This window comes from Sciurus carolinensis, chromosome 9 (assembly GCF_902686445.1).
Source record: "Sciurus carolinensis chromosome 9, mSciCar1.2, whole genome shotgun sequence".
In the NCBI taxonomy this organism is placed as follows: Eukaryota; Metazoa; Chordata; class Mammalia; order Rodentia; family Sciuridae; genus Sciurus; species Sciurus carolinensis.
In genome coordinates, this window is record NC_062221.1 from 15,056,211 (window position 1) to 15,078,100 (window position 21,890).

General features: G+C 37.9%; 1 protein-coding gene across 9 annotated transcripts in view; it reads left to right on the plus strand.

The window, feature by feature from the left end:
- Tfdp2 (transcription factor Dp-2) overlaps window positions 1-21,890 on the plus strand; it is a 166,649-nt gene that overhangs the window by 105,129 nt on the left and 39,630 nt on the right. For 7 of the 9 annotated variants that reach the window (XM_047563946.1, XM_047563944.1, XM_047563947.1 and 4 more), the window contains 2 exons: window positions 10,187-10,290; window positions 21,224-21,345. In XM_047563946.1, coding sequence (XP_047419902.1) covers window positions 10,187-10,290; window positions 21,224-21,345 — 226 coding nt within the window. The remainder of the gene's footprint in view (window positions 1-10,186; window positions 10,291-21,223; window positions 21,346-21,890) is intronic. The other 2 variants (XM_047563948.1, XM_047563953.1) reach the window with 2 other exon arrangements.

Genomic DNA, 21,890 nt, shown 5'->3' on the forward strand with positions numbered 1-21,890 from the left:
TTAGTTGTAGATGGACATCATAACTTTATTTATTATGTGGTCCTGTGTATCCACCCAGTGCCTCAAACATGCCAGGCAAGTGCTCTACCACTGGGCCACAACCACAGCCCACCAGTAGCTTTTTTTTTTTTTTTTTTTTTTTTGTGATGCTGGGGATTGAACCCAGGGCCTGTGTATGTGAGGCAAAAACACTACCAACCGAGCTATCTCCCAGCCCCAACCAGTAGCTCTTAATAAGAAAGGAAAGAGTTGGTGGTGGTTGGGAATAGGAGAAGACTTAGTTTTCACTGTACACTTTTTTAAAAAAATTCTTTCTTTTATTTATATATATATATATATATGTGTGTATGTATGTATTACTTGTAGGTGAACACAATACCTTTATTTTATTTTAATTTTTTTAATTAGTTGTTGGTGTACCTTTATTTTATTTACTTATTTATATTTGGTGCTGAGAATTGAACCCAGTGCCTCACATACTAGGCAAGCGCTGTACCTCTGAGCCACAACCCAGCCCTTCCTGTACAGTATTTCTTTTTTCTTTTTCTTTTTTTTTGCGGTGCTGGGGATTTGAACCCAGGGCCTTGTGCTTGTGAGGCAAATACTCTACCAACTGAGCTGTATCGCCAGCCCTGTACAGTCTGTTTCTTGTGTTTGTATCATATGCTTACACACAGATACTTATGTATTCATTAATTAATTCATTCAGAAATACATGTTGAGCTCTGCTATGTGCTAGGCAGATGCTGGAGACAAAGCAGTGAATGAGATGACTACAAGGTCCCTGTCCTTGTGAAACTTGACATTCTGAGAATGGGTTAGAGGCAAATAGTAGTTATATGAGCAAGAAGTATGGAACTTACCATACAGCAGTAAGTGGTATGGTGAAGATAAAGCTTTGTAAATCAGGAAGTGCTGATGCAGGGTGGTCTCTACTGCCTTGACAAGTGCATTGATTCTTGAAGTAGGAATAAAGCAAGTAGGATCTTGGAAGGAAACTTGAAGGACATAGGGGAAATTGACAGGTGACAGGGTTAGAAAGGAGGCCTGCCTATGACATGGTGCTTTGTAAACCTTCATAAGGACTCATACTGAGTTGTGAAGCTGTGCGTAGGATCATTCCTGATTGCTTCATGGAGGGTGAATTAGTACATTCAGCAGTACGATGTGAGCCACTTAAGAGTTCCAAATTTTCTTTTCTTCTCTCTCTTTCTTTCTCTCTCTCTCTCTTTCTCTCTCTCTCTCTCTCTCTCGATTGAATCCAGGGGCACTTTACCATTGAGCTACAATCCTAGTCCTTTTTAAATTTTTTATTTTGAGATAGGTCTTGCTGAGTTACTGAGGGTCTTGCTAAATTGCTGAGACTGGCCTTGAACTTGGAATCCTCTTATCCCAGCCTTCTGAGTTGCTGGGATTACAGGCACCCACCACCATGCACAGGCCATTTTTTTGTACTCACATTTTGAAAAGTAAAAAGGTACACATAAAGTTAAGTTTAAGAGTAGATTTATTATTTTAATTTTTGGTCCTGGGAAATGGACCCAGGGGCACTTTACCCAGAACTATATCCCCAGCCCTTTTTATTTTTTATTTTGAGAAGGATAGATTCTGTGTAACCCAAACATTTACCAAGCCATTTTTCCAAGTCATTGTCATTTAACAAGAAGTCTATATAAATATTATTGTTATTCATTATAGTTAATGCTATATTTTTATTGATATTAATATGTTATTACTGATAGTAATTATTGTAGTTTTTATATGTAGCTTTTTGTCTTGTCTTCAAAATCTGATGTATGTTTTACACTTAGAGCACATCTCAATTTAGATGACTAAATCTTCAACAATGAAGGGAAGTGTAGTACTACCAAAACAGGTATGTTGTGTTAAGTGGGAAAATACTTTATATTGCTTTAGTTTAAAATTCAAAGTAATAGGGCTGGAGATAAAGCTTGGTTGGTAGAGTGCTTGCCTTGCAAGCACAAGGCCCTGGGTTCAATCCCCAGTACTGCAAAAAAAGAAAAAAGAAAAAAAATTAAAGTAATAAAAGTTAAATAAATTTAAAATTCAGGTCTTTAGTTACAGTAGCCACATTTCAAGTGTGCAGTAGCCTTATGTGTCTAGTGACTACTGTATTAGCATAGAAGCAAGAGGCGTGGGTTAGAGTATGCAGAAGCAGGAGATGAGTCGGGAAGTTATTGCAGTACTTTGAGCAAGAGATGATGACTTCAACCAGAGTAGTAGAGTGGAGTCCATGGGAAATGGGGTGTTCAAGATGTGCTTTCAAGATAGAGCCACAGGATTCATTGATGGATTGAATGCGAGATATGAGAGAAAGAGGAGGCAACATGATCTTTTTGATCTGAACAATTGAAGAACAGAGTTGACCTTTCCTGAGAAGACAGAGGTGGAAGAAGACAGTTTCTGGGTGGACTTGGGCAGGGGCTAGATTTTGGATGTGTTAAGTTAGAGATATTGTTTACCTCAAAATGCAGATATTAGAAGACAGCTGGACATGTGAATCTAAGTTCAGTTGGAGGCTTACTCTGGAGAAATATAATGGGAGTTTTCAGTGTATTTAGAATCTGTAGACATAGATGATCTCATTCAGTGAGGAAAGATTGACAGAAAAGGTTGAAAGACTGAGTTTAGGGATCCCTGAATGGAGAAGAGGAGCCAGCAACCAAGATGAGAAGGAACAGCAGTGGGTTAGGAGGGGAACCAAGAGGGGATGGTGGCTTGCATGCCAGATAGAGTGTGATCAAGTTAAAAGCTGAGACTTGACCGTTAGATCCAGCAACATGGGGATGATCTTGGAAAGAACTATTCAGCAGAATTATAGAGGGAAATGGGAGGGGATTCAAGAGAAACTGAGAAGTGGAGGAAGTGGAAATGTCATGAATGTGAGTCCTTTTGTGAGTAGTTTTATTGGGGAGAGCACAGGAATGAGTTGGTAGCCGGAGCACGGTGCATGGTTAAGAATTTTTTTTTTTTTTGGAGATGAAATAAATAATACATGTTTATGTGCTGATGAGAATTTTATAGCAGAGAGAGAAAGTTTGCAGTGGTACAGGAAACTTTTGAAAGGGACACACCTGTAATCCCTGTGACTGGGACGGCTGAGCCAGGAAGATCGCTTCCAAACCAACCTCAGCAATTGAGCAAGAACTTAAGCAACTCTAGCCACACCCTGGTTCAAAATAAAAAATGAAAAGGGTTGGGGATGTGACTTAGTGGTTAAGTACCCCTGGGTTCAATCCCTGGTACCAAAAAATAAAAATAAAGAATAAAATAAAATATATAATAAATAAAATATAATAATAGTGACTGTAATGAAGATGTAATTTAGACAAGTATATGAACTGTTTATTTAAAAAGTGTCAGTTGAGGTAACAGAAGAGGAAGAGCAAGAGGATGTCATAATTTGTAATCAGTATCTCACTTGTAAGTACGAATTTATCTAGGTCACTATTCCCTTCACTTGAAAAATTAAGATATGATTTATGCACAGAATTGATAACTCAGGGTTTCTACGAGTTTGATGAACATACTGCCACAGTCTAGATAATTTTAAACTTTTATTTAGTACTGTAAGTTAGCTTGTACTGTGAAACTGGACCCTGTACATCTGGGATAGCTTCTAATTTGAGAGCTTTATGAGCCCATAAAAAAGCATATTCTTACCTACATTAAGTTACTAATTTAATTACTTTAGGAGAATGTGATAAAGGTTTGAAGGTTTTTCCTAAAGCTGATTCAGGCAAAAAACAATAATAATAATAAAAATCTTTTACAAAGCCACTGCTATGAAAAGAGTAATTTATACTGGCATTATTTAGGGAAAAATATTGACTGAATTTTTTCTTTTTAGGACATATTCAAGGTGATAAACTGTAACTTGAACCTTTTAAAATTTTTTGAGAGAAAGAACTCTTTGGTGTCTAGACAATGTTAATGAAAAACAGAAAGATTCCAAATACTTAAGAAATTGAAATAGAATTTGAGCCAAGTTGTGTGCCTGTGTTAAGATTTGGCATGTTTTTTAGCTGTTTTTTTTGTCACTCCCCATGTGATTGATCTCATTTAGTTAATTGAGGGAATTGTCAGAACCAAAATCTAGGCATCTCTAAAATTTTTGGTTTTAATAAATATACTAAGTGCCAGGAATTAACTTTTGGTCAGTATTAGGCTCCTGTTGCAAAAGAAATTAAGGCCAAGTACATTATGAAAAATTGAACTTGGTTTGGTTTACTTCTCTTAACAGGCTGAAATTGCATTTCAGGTGACTAGATGTTTGTCACCGATTAAAACGTTTCTTTCTGAGTGAAGTCAAGCACCTTTTTATACAGTCAGTGGCACTGTATTTCTTCGTGTTCTGATGCATTCTTATATTGGACCATTGTCTTTTTCTTATTGATTTATGAGGAGAAGTTAATTTCTTAAAGGATAGTAATCTAATGACACATGAATTGCAAATTTGTTTACCAGCGTGATCTTTGTTATTGAAGTCTGTTGGGTCTTTGCTATATAGAAAACTTTTGTTTTTAAGTGGTCAATCTATCAGTCTTTTCACTTAACTATTTCTAAATTCTATAACATCCTCATCCCCAAATTATGAGAATACTGTATGTCTTTCTTCAAATGGTTTTATGACTTTTGATATTTATTTTTGTGCAAGGCGAGAAACTGAAATCTGAAGTTTATTTTGTCCACATGGACAATCTCTTGTTCCAGTAATTCACCTTTTCTTCATTGGTTTGAGATACTACTTTACTACATACAAATTTTTCATACATACATGAAGTATTTTCTGGACTTCAATTTGTTTTGTCAATTTCTTTATCTGCTTTGCCAGTACCACATTACTTCAATTACTGTAACTTTGTAATCCTTTGGAGATTGGCTGAAGTTCTTCTCTTCCCCTTTATTCCTTTTAAGATTTTCCTTGGCTGTTGTCTGCCTTTACTCTTCCACGTGTGCTTTAAAATCAGTTTGTCAAATTTGTTAAGTTTTCTCTAAACTCTTATGGTATTAACTGGACTAATATTTTTCTTTTTCAGTTCTGGATTTAATGCTTTTTATTTTATCTAAAACTTTATAGTCTTTGTTTTTCTTTAGTGTTGGGTTTAAGTTAGGGTCAGTCTGTTCCCTAACCTTACTTATTTTTCTGTGTTTCTTGCTTCATTCTTTTTGCAAGTTTTTACTTTTGCTTCTGATATAATGTAGCAGAGATGATCTCATTTTAATTACCTAGGCAGCAGTCATAGAAACAGAAAAAAGCAATCATGAAATTCATCTGGAAGAACAAAAGACCCAGAATAGCCAAAGCAATCCTGGGCAGGAAGAGTGATGCAGGAGGTATTGCAATACCAGACCTTAAAATCTACTAAATAGGGCAAGAGTAACAAAAACGGCATGGTACTGGCACCAAAATAGACAGGTAGATCAATGGTACAGGATAGAAGACACAGAGACATACCCACATAAGTACAGTAACCTCATACTAGACAAGGGTGCCAGAAACTTAACAGTGGAGAAAAGATAGCCTCTTCAACAAATGGTGCTGGGAAAATTGGAAATCCATATGTAGTAAAATGAAACTAAACCCCTATCTCTCACCCTGCACAAAACTCAACTCCTAGATCTGGGATCTAGGAATTAGACCTGAGACCCTTCACCAAATAGAAGAAAAAGTAGGCCCGAATCTCCATCACGTTGGCTTAGGACCAGACTTCCTTAATAAGACCCCCATAGGGCAAGAAATAAAAGCAAGAATCAATAAATGGGATAGATTCAAACTAAAAAGTTTTTTCTCAGCACAGGAAACAATTAATGATGTGAAAAGAGAGCCTACAGAGTGGGAGAAAATCTTTTCCACACACACTTCAGACAGAGCACTCATCTCCAAAGTTTATAAAGAACTTAAAAAACTTTACACCCAAAATACAAAGAACCCAATCAATAAATGGGCTAAGGAAATGGACAGGCACTTCACAGAAGATGATATACAGGTGATCAGCAAATATATGAAAAAGTACTCATCATCCCTGGTAATTAGAGAAATACAAATTAAAACCACCCTAAGATTTCAGCTAACTCCAATTAGAATGGCGATTATCAAGAACACAAACAATAACAGATGTTGGTGTGGATGTGGGGAAAAAGGCACACTTTATACATTGCTGGTTGAGTTGCAAATTAGTGCAGCCACTCTGGAAAGCAGTATGGAGTTTCCTCAGAAAGCTGGAATGGACCCACCATTTGACCTAGCTATACTAGTCCTCGGTTTATAACCAAAGGACTTAAAATCATCATACTACAGTGATGTAGCCGCATCAATGTTCATAGCAGCTCAATTCACAATAGCTTGATTGTGGAACCAACCTAGATGCCCTTCAATTGACAAATGGATAAAGAAACTCTGGTATATATACACAATGGAATATTACTCAGCCATAAAGAAGAATAAAATTATGGCAGTTGCTGGTAAATGGATAAGTTGGAAAATATCAAGCTAAGTGAAATAGGCCAAGCCCAAAAAACCAAAGGCTGAATGTTTTCTCTGATAAGTGCATGACAATATATAATGATGGGGGGTGGTGGGGGGACGAGAAGAATGAAGGAACTTTGGATGGTGTAGAGGAAAAAGGGTGGGAGGGATGGGGATGGAAAAACAGTAGGATGAAACAGACAGTATTACCCTATATATGTATGATGACAAGAATGGCATGAATATACATTGTGTACAACCATAGAAATGAAAAATTGTATCCCATGTGTGTACAATGAATCAAAATGTGTCTGTAAAAATAAAAAATATTTTAATAATTAAAAAAAAAAGGAAAAAAAATCTCGGCAGCAGTAAGTTCACTTGAAAACTAGCAGCTGAGAGCTACACCTTTTCAGGGCTTTATTCTTTCCTACATGGGTCTGTGGTGTTTTTCTCTTCTGCCTGGAATCAAGTCTGTGGCTCATGTCTCTCAATTCCATAACTGCTGTTACTGCACCCCCCACCCCCGACTCACAGAGTATTATTCTCTACTTCAGTGGATTCTTCAATAGATGAATACCATATTTGGGGAGTTTTAATAACAACCTTAATCTTTAGCAAATGAATAGGTATGCTTTTTATGTAAAAAAAATGTGCATTTATAATGTAGGGAACCTTTATTTGATGATACCAGCTTTTAAGTTGTGTTTTTAAAATAAAATAAAGGATGTGGTATTTAAGTTAATTTCAAACTCAATATGAGTTATGATTCCTGTTGAAAAAAATAACAAAGTTTGTGATTTGGACAACATTACAGTAAGTTTGGCGTCCAGATTAGGAAAGGTAGTCACTCCCAACTATGCTGAGCAAATAGTTTTAAAACTTTTATGCACCTATTTTGTGCAAGGGACTAAACTAGGTGCTGGGATGCAAAGCTTAGAGACCTAGCCCACTGACAGGAGACCTGCAAGTAAGCCATGGGTTTTATGAGAATCCTGAAGAGGGCAGTCCAGGACCTAGGCCGCAAAGGCTGGGGACAACTTCTAAGGAGAAGGTGGAGGTGAGATTTTGAGTTGGAACTACAGTGTTCACAAGTTATGGTACCTTTTACAAATGATTTAACTTTTCTCAACCTCAGTTATAGGATCTACTTCACACTGTGGTCTTAAGAATTGAAATATGTATTTATATGAATAGTGTTTATGTGTGTGTGCACACACGCATGCATATGTGTGTGTACAGGAAGCCTCCAGAACAGACTTACACATAATATTCTCCTAGAAAATGATATGGTATACAGTAAGCCCTCTGTAGCCACAGGTTCATCCAACGATGAATTAAAATGTCTGGAAAAAATAATATGTACAGACTTTTAAAATTGTCATTATTTCCTACATAATATAGTACAACCAGCATTTACATTGCATTAGGTATTGTTCATAATTGAGAGAGAATTTAATATATGCAGGAGGGTGTGAGTAGGTTAAATGCAAATACTGTGCCATTTTATAAAAGGGACTTGAGCACCACAGATTTTGGTATCTATGGGGCAGAGGTGGGGCCATTCTCCCCGCCAGATACTGAGGCGCAACTGTATATCCAGTTTGGAGTGCTCATGGGAGTTCACCCAGCAGAGAAGGGCCTTCCCAGCAGAGGGAAAGCTGTACTCCAAAGCAGGGTGGGTGTGTGGGCGCCTTTGTGGAACTGCAGTGTTTAATCTGGTTGAAGTGCAGGGTGCCTGTGCAGGGAGTAGCTGAAGATGAAGCTGGGAAGGAGTCAGGGCTGAGGTCTTTGACAGGAACTTTTGTGTCATTTTGAGGAGACTTGAGAGGTGATTAGGAAATGTGGAACCTTTGAAGACCTTGAGTTAGCAGAGTGTCAGAACCGTTTTCCAGCTGGTCGACTGGCTTGTTAGAGATGTGTGGGATAGTAAGGAAAACTACTTGAGGTGGGCGCTTGAGTGGTGTTCAGCCCTGACTGCCCTTCGGAACCATCTGGAGAACTTTACCAGTTGCGTGCCCAAGTTCACCTCAGATCCCAGGCATTGGATTGTTCCTTGCTCACCTCGTGGGATCACAGCCAGGGTGTGTGAGCACTGAGCTAGAGGGTCACTGTTCCCAAACCGTACACTACAGAGTTCCAAATTAAACAACCTCCAGCAGCATAAAGTATCAGAGTAAGGAGATAACAGATAGGGTGTGGTGGTCTTTTGAATGAGGAAGGGGTTGAGTGAAGGTCGTTTCTTGATTGGGTCACTGGGTAGGCTCAGTCATACATCAGTGAGCGCCCGAAGGAGAGGCCCTGCTGAATGGACATAAGAAAGATGGACAGTCTATCTTAACGTGAAATATGAGGGAAATGATCGATAGTATCAAATGGACAGAGAGAAACTGAAGGGAGGGAGCCAATGGAATGGTTGAAAATTCAGAGACAGAGTCTATCATTGATGGGTGAACTCTACCCATCAGTAGAAAGCATAGAACAGAGACATTTCCATTCAGAGGGAAACAGTACTACTACTAATAGTAAATTACAAGAAGTAATTTTGCCTGTTGACCTGATTTCTTTCCTGTGGAGGTTCAGGAATCTGCTGATAGTTACAAGGTAAAAAATGGGATTAAGGAGTGTGGTCAAGCTTTGGACAAGGACATGGCCATCCGAGGAAGACTGAGAAGGCCAGGTTTTTCTTGTCCTGGTCCTAAGTGCTCTCTTTCCCAGGTCTCAGGATCAGCCTCTTTCACATACTTCCTGGTTGAACTTCTTTTCTTCCGTTATACCGACATCGTTTAAGGAAAATATTGATAAGCTGAAGTTTGTCCAGAGGAGTTAAGTATTTGTTATTGTAGTTTAGAAAATAATTAATTGATTGACTTTGCACTTTGGGGACTTTTTTTTCACTACTACTTTGCTATTTTCATTTTAAATGTGAAATATTGAAATCACTTGAAAATACAGATTCCACTGTTTGCAACGTCAATAACTAGTCAGGATCATGTTTTTATTTATATATTTAATATATTTTGCTTTTACTTGAGTTATTGGGGATTGAACCTTGGGGCTTTCTACCACTGAGCTATATTCCCAGTCCTCCTTATTTTGAGATAGGGTCTTGCTAAATTGCCCAGGATGAACTTGAATTTGGAATCCTCCTGGCTCAGGCTCCTGAGTAACTCAGATTGCAAGTTTGTGTCACCACACCTACCTTTTTTTCTTCAGTGTTATAAAAGTTAAAAAAAAAAAGAAGAAGCAGCTACCAATTTGACATTTTGATATGAACTTCTAGTATAACTGTTTTTACTATAAAGAAATTTGAATATTTATTTTACTTTTCACATCATACATTATTTGTTTGCTGAGTCTGTTATAGATTGCTCTCGACTTTCAATATGAACTATGTAATGTTTTAAATATTTTTTCCTCTAAAAGACTAAAAATCCAGTCATTAATTGTCAAATAGACTGGAACTCTTTATTTTCTATATTTTCTGTAAAATATAACTGATTAGTTATTCATCGGAACTAATTATATTCACTGTAAGAATTCAGTGTGGGTTTTCAGTAAGTCTTCTTGTTTACAATATGCTTCTTACAGTAATTATAAATTGTTTTTGTAAAATGGCTCAGCACTATGGCTGTTTATGGATGGAAATGGACTTAATGTTTGCAAACCTGACTTAATGTTCTGATATCATTTCAGGTAACATATCATTTGTTGCATTTCCAGTTTCCAGCGCCAACTCACCAACAAAAATTTTACCAAAAACCTTAGGACCAATAAATGTGAATGTTGGACCCCAAATGGTAAGAAATTCATCATCTTTGAATTGAAACTTTGTTTAGGCAAGACTAACTTAAAAGATTGTACTGAAGAAGTTTGGTCAAATATTCCAGTTAATTTCAGTTATCTCTTTCACTTTTTAAAAACATTTTGTTTTTATCTGAATATAACTTACTATGTCTTGACAAAAAGACATCGTGTTCTTCCAAGTTTCATTTTTATGTAATTGAATCTGTGGATAAGTAATAGGAAGCTTTTGCTTCCTATATAATCCTTTTCTTGGCTTTAGTTGTTTAAATTGATTTGAAATCTGTTATGTTTGATATCTTCCTTTTTTTCTTTTTCTTAGAATCTTTTTTTTTTTTTTTGCACTTAACTTTATATTCTCATCTAATTTGAAAGTTTGACCAGTATTTAAATTTATATCTGGAACTATGAATTTGAAATGAAAATTGGGGGAAAATAACACATCAGTTCATTTTAATCTTTAACAATAGAAGTAATAGATGAAAAATAGAAAATATCTAAGTATTTGTCTAAAGATATTGTTAACTCTGCTGTAGTGTGAAGTATATAGCACTTAAAGGAAACCATAATTTGTAAACAGAGTTGCATTCAATTCGATACTCCAAAACTATACCTAATTTAAATGACCTCTCCCCGCCATTGGCAAATGTTACTACACATTTGAAGAATAATTCTTCATTGACAATATTTATATCTTTTCTTCTATAGAGCAATAAAGGTAAAATACACATAATATACAGCACAGTGGACTATGTTTAATGCAAAGTTAATTAGACAAAAATATCTTTTAACATACTTCATGGTGCTGGGTATGGTGGTACACTCCTGTAATCCCAGAGATTTGGGAGACTGAGGCAGGAAGATCATAAATTTAAGGCCAGCCTTAGCATCTTAGTGAGGCCATTAGCAACTTAGGGGAGACCCATTCTCAAAATAAAATGGACTGGTGATACAGCTCAACAGTAGAGCACCCCTGGCTTCAGTTATCAGTACCCCAAATAAACAAACAAAAACATACTGGTTTCTGAAAGTCTTAAGATATTCTAGACATGATATTTTGTTTGGTTAGTTGAGGACTGTTAATCATCTGCAGAATTCCAGCTAAAGATAAAACACAATTTACTATAAAAGTATGTGAAGAATGTAATCTAAAAAAAAAAAAAAAAAAAAAAAAAAAAAAAGAATGTAATCTAGCTCCAAATGACTTAAAGACTAAAGCTTGAGTAAGGGTCCCCACTGCAAGGTAGCTCAGGGGGTATTTCAAACATTCGTTAGGCAGTGCTCCTCCCCAGCCACTGCAGTAGATGCAAATGAGATAAGTAAGACATTTGCCGAAATTAAATGTAGTCAGATTTTTATGAGTCTGACCCTTACAGTACTCTTCTCTTTTGAGAGGCTTCCCCCCCCCCCTTTGGTATTTTAGTTGATGTTGCTGTGACTCAAATCAGAACTCCTCTTCTTCCCCTTGTCAGTTTGAACATGTGTGCTTGTGAACTCTTAACACAGTTCAGTTCTGACAATGATAAGTCATCAAGTGTACCTAGCTCAGTTACCACAAACGCAAGGATCAGCACAGTAAAAGGCAGGAGGAGAGGAGATTTGGCAGAAGAAATTTGGCTTTGATATGTCTCCTTCCTGCTGAGGTTCTTTTTCAGTTGCTTTCATGAGCAGGAACCAGACTTTTTGGTTCCCTAATTGCAGTAGAACCCCAGTGCTCTGACATTTCCCTTCAAAATCCATGTTGACGCCTAATCCCTGTTGTGGTGGTATTAAGAGATGGACCTGCTGGGCAGTGGTTAAGTCACAGGGCTCTGTATTCATGAGTGGGACTCGTGCCCTTGTAAAGAGGGTGACGGGAGCACTCTAGCCCCCTCTGTCAAATAAGGACCCAGCAGGCAGGTGCTTTCTGTGAAGCACTGTGTCTCCCCCTTGGATATGCTGGAGTCTTGACTTCCTTCCTCCAGAACTGTGACAAATACGTTTTTACTGTTTGTAAATTACCTTGTAAGGTATTTTGTTGTCGCAGACATGAGAAATTGGGTGCTGTCATAATAAACTCCTGAAACTGTGCAAGCAGCTTTGTAACTTGTGGTGGGCAGAGGTCAGCAGAGTTTAGAGAAATAGTTAGTAAAGACTGTGTTGCCATGAATGGACAGTAAAGGGCAGTTCTGGGGAAGGTTCAAAAGAGAGATGTGGAGAAAGTCTCTTGTCTTCGTAGAGTTACCTGAGCACTGTGATCAAAACGTTGGTAGAATTAGGTAAAGACCATTCTAATGAAGTCCCATATGGAAGCCAAGAACATGCTATTAGAAACTACAGGGAAGGCACTTTTTGTTACAAAGTGGCAAAGGACTTGAGGAAATTGTATTCATGGCCTTAGAGTTTTATAGAAGGAGGAATTTAGGAACAATAACATAAGGTATTTCGCAGAAAAAAAAATTTTTTTTTTTTTGTACTGGGAATTAAACCTAGGGCTCATGACCACTGAGACACATCCCCAGCCCTTTTTATATTTTATTTTGAGACAGAGTCTTGCCAAGTTGCTGAGGCTGGCTTTGAACTCACAGTCCTCCTGCCTCAGCCTCTCACAGGCGTGTGCCACCACACCAGGCTGCAGATGAAATATTTAGCAAAGTGTTGAGGGTGAAGCATTGCTTTTCTTGGCTGCTTATTGTACAATCTGAAAAGGGAAAAATAAAAAAGAATTATAAACAATTGATAATCAGAAGAGTAGCAGAACTTAACAATTTAGAAAATTTTAAGAATAGGCCATGTTTTAAAGAATGAAGAAAGTTCTGGATAGAACACCAAGGAAGTGGCCATACAACCTTTTGTAAGGAGATCAGTGTGTGTGGGTGGAAGCTTGGTGCTGTGTCAGGACAGTGGAAGAATGAACCAGAAGGCATTATTGTGCTCCCTGTCCCATCACAAGCCCAGCATGCCAGGGCCTGGAGGACAAAATATGTCAAAAGAAGGTCTACTCTGGCTCAGGGGACCTTGGTAATCCCTGCCTGGCACTGCCTTAAGTCTCCGTCCCCTCCTGTCACAGCCCTCCTGGCCATTCCATGTGTGGATGCAGGGAGCCCATGTGCAGTGCATGCCACAGGGAGCAAGCAGTGTACTTGGAGTGCCAGCTGCCTCCATGGAGGCTCTGCCGCTTCCACTGAGAGTTCATACCCTCCCTGGAGAACCCCAGGGCCCAGACAGAAGAGCTTGAGGGGATGGCCATCGTAGAGAGCCCCACAGGGTAGTGCCTGGTGAAACCGTGGGGGTTCACCCCGACACCTCAGACCAGGAAGAGCCACTGGCATGAACGCTGATCTAGGAAATCTAAAGGCAGAAGACTCCAGCCCCTGACAACTTCAGTGTGGACTGCACCAAGCAAAACCAGGGGAGAGGGGTCCCCTAGAACCTCATGTGTCCAGAGGCAGGACATCAAGTCAAAGAAAGTTGTTCTCAAGTCCTAAGATTTAGTGTTTGCCTGGTTGGTCAAGACCTGTCATTCCTTTCTTCCTTCTCATTTCTCCTTTTTGGACTGGGAATATCCATCCTCTCCCTATCCCCCCATTGTACTTTGGAAGCACTTTGATTTCCCAGGCTCACAGCTAGAGGGTAATAGTCCCAGGACAGAATACACCTTTGAGTCTCACCTATATCTGATTTGGATGACGCTCTGGACTTTCTGAGTGAATGCTAGGACAAGTTGAGATTCACAGGGCTACTGGAATAGAATGAATATATTTTACATGTGGAGACAGAGACATGAATTTGGGTGGATGCCATGTTTGGAATGTTTCCCTCTAAAAATAATTTGGAAACCTCATCCCCATTGTGGTGATCCTAAGTGGGAGGGTCTTTGAAAAGTGATTAAGTCACAAGCGCTCTGCACTCATGCATGAATTGAACACACTAGTAAAAGAGGTTGAAGGGAGTGCCTAGCCCTTTCTGCCTCCAGAGGACATAGCAACAAGGCTCCATCTTAGAAGCAGAGAAGAAGCCCTTGCCAAACTCTGAATCTGCTGGTACTTTAATCTTGGACTTCTCATGTGCTGGAAGTGAGCTATAAATTTATGTTGCTTATAAATTGTCAGAAATTTTGTCTTAGCAACTTGAATGGACTAGAGCCATTCCTTGGTTTTCCTCTTCCTTGTCACTTTTAAACACGGTCTGGGTTGAAGCTGTAGTTCAGTAGTAGAATGCGTGCCTGGCATGTTCAAGGCCCTGGGTTTGATTCCCAGCAGTGCAAAAAACAAAAATAAAAATTGTCCTCAATCCCTCTCGTGAGTTTTTAAAGTTTTTTTTTTTTTTTTTTTTTTAATTAAAGAATTTTTGGAGCACATCTTACCTACTTCTTACAGTCTTCTTTTTCTACTTGGTCTTTGTACTTTACATAGTCTTTTGGAAGTCAAATCTTAATGATAGATAGAAATCTAAAAAGGCCCTATAAAAAAGTTTTCAGGACCAGGTGTGGTGGCGCACACCTGTAATCTCAGTGGCTCAGGAGGCTGAGGCAGGAGGATTGTGAGTTCAAAATTAGCCTCAGCAATTTAGCAAGGCCCTGAGCAACTTAGCGAGACCCTGTCTCTAAATAAAATATAAAAAAGGGTTGGGGATGTGACTCAGTGGTTGAGTACCTCTGAACTCAACCCTGATACCAAAAAAAAAAAATTTCAGTGGATACTGGTTTAGTATGTTTTAATTTGGGATACTTACCCTTGTTTTATAGGTTATCATATAGATATATAAGATAATCTCATAGCTATTTATTTCAGAAGATTAAAGATTGCTTTTAGTGCAAACCAAAATTTTGTCAAATAAATTGAATCTTTTAGTATAATGTTTTTCAGAATACTTACGCTTTCAGCTTTTCTAACTGTAGGTGGCAGTAGTACATAAGATATGTTAAGGGCAGAAAATTTTTGAGAATTTTGTTCAGTTACTGTCTGATTTTCATAGTCTAATGATTATCAGAGAAACCACATGATTTCTTTTAAATTACGTATGTCTGAAGTTTGAGGGGAGAATGGAGGACTCTGAATTTTAGGTGTGTATGTACATGTGTATGGGACTTGAACCCTATGGCACTCACCACTGAGCTACATCCCCAGCCCTTTTTAATTTTTATTTTGAGACAGGGTCTCACTAAGCTGCTGAAGCTGACCTCAAACTTCTTATGATCCTCCTGCCTCAGCTTCCCAAATTGCATGGATGACCAGGTGTGCATCATTGCACCCTGCATGAAGTCTCTGAAATTCGGAACTCATTTTCCTTATCATATATGCTGAATATTAGAAGTATTATTACCTCTGATTTTAATTTAGAATTTTTTCAAAATAAAGGTTCTGGAGTAGTCACCATGTAAATTCATTTTCCTATATTCAGTGATTGATCAGCTCTTACTGACTTTCTTTTGGGTTTTTGTTGCTGCTGTTTCATGATTGTTTGTTTGAGCCAGGGTCTCCCTGTGTTGCCCAGGCTAACCTCAAACTTCTGGACTCAGTCCTCCTGCCTCAGCCTTCCAACTAGCTGCTACAGGCCCATGCCACTGCATCGAGCTAATTTTTTTTTAAATACTTTTTTAGTTGTATACAGATATAATATCTTTATTTTTATGTGGTGCTCAGAATCGAACCCAGTGCCTCCCATGTGTGAGGCAAGCGCTCTACCAGTGAGCTACAACCCCAGCCCAGCCTTGCTACTTTTTGCTTTGTTTCTTAAAGCTTGTGCTGACGATATAGCCCATCCTGTAGGGCGCTGGCTTTGCAAGTGGAAAGGCCGGGGTTCAAATCCCCAGCACCATAGGTTTGGAAAGAAAAAAAAAAAGAAAGAAAGAAAGAAAAACCACTTCTGAGAGTGTTTCTTAAAACTCACTATTAATATTCTAGTTTAGGAACTCATTATATCTCATGTGCACTTCAAACTTGTGTTTCCTGTTCGAAACTATCATCCCTCAGTTTGTTCATTCAGAAAATGTTAAGGAATTGCTGTGTACTATGCCCTGTGCTAAGATAAAGGAGTTGATGTTGTTATTCACTCTCAGATAATCAAAGACTATCACCCAAGGATCTAACATTAAGAGAGGAAAAGTAAACTAGAACATAGCAGTTCATTTTCAAAGTCATTTTCTTTTTTCCATATTTTTATTGGTGCATCACAGTTGTACATGATGGTGGGATTCATTGTTATGTATTCATACGTGCACACAATATAGCAACATAATATGGCCCATATCACTCCCAGTATGTCCCCTTCCCCTTCCCTGCCCCCTCCTTCTGGTCCTTTTCCTCTTCTACTCATCTCCTTGGTTTTACATGAGATACCCCCCCAACCCCCAAAACATTCTTTTCCTTTTTCCTCTCTAACTTCCACATATGAGAGAAAACATATGACCCTGGACTTTTTGTGTTTGTCTTATTTAGCTTAACATAATGTTCCCAAGTTCCATCATTTTCCTGCGAATGATATAATTTCATTCTTCTTCATGGTTGAATAAAACTTCATCGTGTATGTATACCACATTTGCTTTACCCATTCATCCGTTCCAAAGTCATTTTTAATAAAGGTAGACGTTTTTCTATGTGTCCTCCTTCCATCATTTCCCTCCCCACCCCAAAAAGCCCTTTAAATCAGGAAAAACTAAGCACGGAGGCTGCTAGTAACAGAAAGAGAACTCCTTAGTAATAATTCAGTACAAATAATAAAACTGTTTCACAGATCAGTTGGAATGCTTAGGATAGCTTTGTGGAGACTCCTGTTCAGGAATAGAGTAGAGGGCTGGGGATATAGCTCAGTTGGTAGAGTGCTTGCCTTGCAAGCACAAGGCCCTGGGTTCAATCCCCAGCACTGCAAAAAAAATAAATAAATAAATAAAAATAAAAAGGAATAGAGACTAGTCAAATACTCAGATTTTCCTTCTTAAACTATCAGTACCCAAAGTCAGCGTGCCAGAGACTGTTTCGGTATTTGATCCCATGATGACCTTACGTATAGTGTTTCTTACTGGATTTTACGTAATTGTTTCTAGTATGTCATTGAACAAAGAAACTACTTTATCCCCTATCAGTTTAAAAGTCGAGTCTTTTGTTTCAGTTCAGTAAATATTTGTTGTGAACATCCCCCAGTATTGTGCTAGACCCTGCAGACGACGCAGTTTAGCCAGGCACTTTGTCCACCCCTTTAATGTCTGGCAGCTGAAGAGGAAGTTGGGAAGTGAGCTGAGATACTTGGAGCAGTGGAGACAAACGTACTCAGAAGGCAGGCAGAGTGTGATGAGCGACCAACACGTTGCCTTGTGCCATGTATTCTCTTGAGACAAGCTTCTGAACACCTTCTTAATACCCCTGGGATTGCCAGTAATCGGAATTTTTTAGACATTTGTCAGTGTTATTGTCTTTCGTTTTTATTTCTTAATTCTAAAATCAACGGACTCAAATTATGTTCTAAACATTTGTAGGTACTTACACCTACCTACTTAGTGCCAATTTGGCATAATGCCAAACACAAACAACCTAACTAAAGTTCCTAAATACTTGAGTAAATGAATAAATGTTGACTAGATTTCTAGTAACTAAGATAACTAAGCCTGAACTGTCAGGCTTTTCTTTTACTTTTTCCCTCAATTGCAAATGAAGAACTTGAAATGCCTTTGAATCCTCCCTTTTATGGAGTGAATTAACAACTAACTTAATGACCTATAGACCCTGAATGTAGAGACAGGTTTCTTTTGATTGTGTAGACAAAAATTAATTGGCATTTTGACTTACATAATACAGTAAAAATGGAAAATTTTGGAGAGTTATTTAACAATTATAATGTAGCTTATATTAGATGTTTTCATCTCAAAGTGGGATCTAAACCTTACTATTATGGAAATTTTCAAAATTTTATAAAAGTAGAACCCTTGTGCCCAGCAGCTGCTTCATCCATTACCCACATAGGGCCAGTCTTTTTCCATTAATGCCCCATTCACTGGAACATGCCCTTATTTATTTGTTTTTATGAAAATACTTTGAATGTTATTATTAGGCTGCCAGATTTTTTGGTGTTATTATAAACATCTTTGGGAAAAATATGTTCTCTTCACCAGTGAAAAATTGTAAGACCTAGGAAGCAATTTGGTAACACATATCAAGGAGACTTTTTTTTTTTTTTTTTTTACATTTACATAGGGTAATGATGTTTATTTTATTTTTCCCCTCCCCCCACCCCTCCCACCCCTCCCACCCCTCTTTTCCCTCTACACAGTCCTTCTTTCCTTCATTCTTGCCGCTGTCCTTAGCCTAACTCTAAACCTAACCCTAAACCTAATGCTAGCCCCTCCCACCCCCCATTATATGTCCTCATCCGCTTATCAGCGAGATCATTCGACCTTTAGTTTTTTGAGATTGGCTTATTTCATTTAGCATGATATTCTCCAATTTCGACCATTTGCCTACAAATGCCATAATTTTATTATTCTTCATTGCGGAGTAATATTCCATTGTATAAATATGCCACAGTTTCTTTATCCATTCATCAACTGAAGGGCATCTAGGTTGGTTCCACAATCTGGCTATGGTGAATTGAGCAGCAATGAACATTGATGTGGCTGTATCTCTGTAGCATGCTGATTTTAAGTCCTTTGGGTATAGGCCAAGGAGTGGGATAGCTGGGTCAAATGGTGTTTCCATTCCAAGCTTTCTGAGGAATCTCCACACTGCTTTCCAGAGTGGCTGCACTAATTTGCAACCCCACCAGCAATGTATGAGTGTTCCTTTTTCACCACATCCTCGCCAACACCTATTGTTGCTTGTATTCTTGATAATCGCCATTCTAATTGGGGTGAGATGAAATCTTAGGGTAGTTTTGATTTGCATTTCCCTTATAACTAGGGATGTTGAACATTTCTTCATATATCTGTTGATTACTTGTACATCTTCTTCTGTGAAGTGTCTGTTCATTTCCTTAGCCCATTTGTTGATTGGATTATTTGTATTCTTCGTGTAGAGTTTTTTGAGTTCTTTATAGATTCTGGAAATTAGCGCTCTATCTGAAGTATGATTGGCAAAGATATTCTCCCACTCTGTAGGCTCTCTCTTCACATTTCTGATAGTTTCCTTTGCTGAGAGAAAGCTTTTAAGTTTGAATCTATCCCAGTTGTTGATTCTTGCTTTTATTTCTTGTGCTATGGGTGTCCTGTTAAGGAAATCTGATCCTGAGCCAACAAGTTGAAGATTTGGACCTACTTTTTCTTCTGTAAGATGCAGGGTCTCTGGTCTGATTCCAAGGTCCTTGATCCATTTTGAGTTGAGTTTTGTGTAGGGTGAGAGATAGGGGTTTAATTTCATTCTATTGCATATGGTTTTCCAGTTTTCCCAGCACCATTTGTTGAAGAGGCTATCTTTTCTCCATTGCATATTTTTGGCCCCTTTGTCTAGTATGAGAAAATTGTATTTATTTGGGTTTGTGTCCATGTCCTCTATTCTGTACCATTGATCTACCTGTCTATTTTGGTACCAATACCATGCCGTTTTTGTTACTATTGCTTTGTAGTAGAGTTGAAGATCTGGTATTGCAATACCCCCTGCTTCGCTCTTGCTACTGAGGATTGCTTTAGCTATTCTAGGTTTTTTATTCTTCCAGATGAATTTCATAATTTCTTGCTCTATTTCTGCAAGGTACATCATTGGGATTTTAATTGGAATTGCATTGAATCTGTATAGCACTTTAGGTAGTATAGCCATTTTGACGATATTAATTCTGCCTATCCAGGAACATGGGAGATCTTTCCATCTTCTAAGGTTTTCTTGAATTTCTTTCTTTAGTGTTCTCTAGTTCTCATTGTAGAGGTCTTTCACCTCTTTTGTGAGATTGATTCCCAAGTATTTTAATACTGGAACATGTAAACCATGTAGTTGAGGTCAATGAAGGGGTCATTGATGGCAACAATATCCACTTTGCCAGAGTTGAAAGCAGCCCTGGTGACCAGGCGCCCAATACGGCCAAATCCGTTCACTCCGACCTTCACCATCGTGTCTCAGGGACACGGCTGGCACTGCAGGAGTTGAAAAGATGCGGCTGTCTGTCGAACGGGGAGGAGCAGAGAGCCAAGGAGACTTTTTAAAAATAAAATATTTTGATTTCATTAACTTCATTTCTGAAGTATAGCCTTAGAAAATAGAAATCAAGGCTAATATTTTTAACTGAATAATTCATAGTTGAATAATTGAAAATCCATATATATCTAATAATAGGTAACAATAATCTGTGCAGTAGAATGTTTAATAACATGAGGAAATATTGGGGAAAAAGCAAGATAGAATTGCATGTAATAATCCACACTGTGTATTTGCATTATACTGGACTCTGAAAATCTGATTTGCTATTATCTAGGCTCTAATAAATCAAGCTCTACTGAGGTTTGTATCCTTAATTTCAAAGAAAGCATTTTATTTTTCTAAGACATTGTCAGTTGCCAGCTTAATGCTTCCAGATTCTCTTGCTAAAATCTGCATTTTGGCATCATATCAGTATTCAAGATACTTCTGCTTTGCCAGGTACAGTGGTGCATGCCTATCATCCTAGTGACTTGGGAGGCTGAGACAGGAGGATCACAGGTTGGAGACCAGCCTCCAACCCTAAGTGTGACCCTAAGCAATTTAGTAAGAACCTGTCTCAAAAAATAAAAAGTGTTGGGTGTGGCTCAGTATTTAAACATCCCTGTGTTTAATCCCCAGTATCCCCCGCTCCCCTCCCCTGCCACAAAAAAATACTTGTACTTTAAGACCCTAGGATATAAGTAAATCAGGGGTATGGCTTATAGTTTAGGTGACTGTCATTAAGTGCTTTTTTAGATACCCAGATACTCCTCCTCATATCAACATTATTTTTTGCCTGTAGGCTTTTCTTGATAATTAACTGCATTATTTTCTTGTTTATAACTTTTTACAGATTATAAGCACACCACAGAGACTAACCAGTTCAGGAAGTGTTCTGATTGGGAGTCCATATACCCCTGCACCAGCAATGGTCACTCAGACTCACATAGCAGAAGCTACTGGCTGGGTCCCCAGGTAAGAATGGCACAAGATACTATTTCTGAGATCCTTAAAAAAAAAAAGGAAAAAAAAAAAAAGCTCTGACTTTTTTATTACTATCTTGTCTTCTGTTCTTGTTTTGTTAGTCTAGTTCTTAAAAACTAATGTTTTTTAAAAGCACCAATTTCATTTTACTTTACATCTTATACATAAATTGCCTCTGACTCAACCAGTTTTAAAAAATAGTTTTAAAAAAATAACTTTAAACTGAATCTTCTGATTTTTTTTAAAAGCTTTGAGATAAAACTATTTTTATCATTACAACATTTAGCTGCTTTGGAAGTATAAAAATTATATTTTATATTGCTTTAATACATAAACAAGGACCTATATACTAAATGTTGACTGTACTCAGAATTTCTCCTAAGAATTCTTATTTCCTTAAAAACCAGAAAAGCAATTAGGGAGCCAAAAAATAAACTAGGAAAAAAACCAAATATATTACAATTTTTATTCAGTTTTCCCTTGATTCTTTAAATCAAGGAATTAAATTCCTTGATTTAAAACGTAGGAATTTTAAA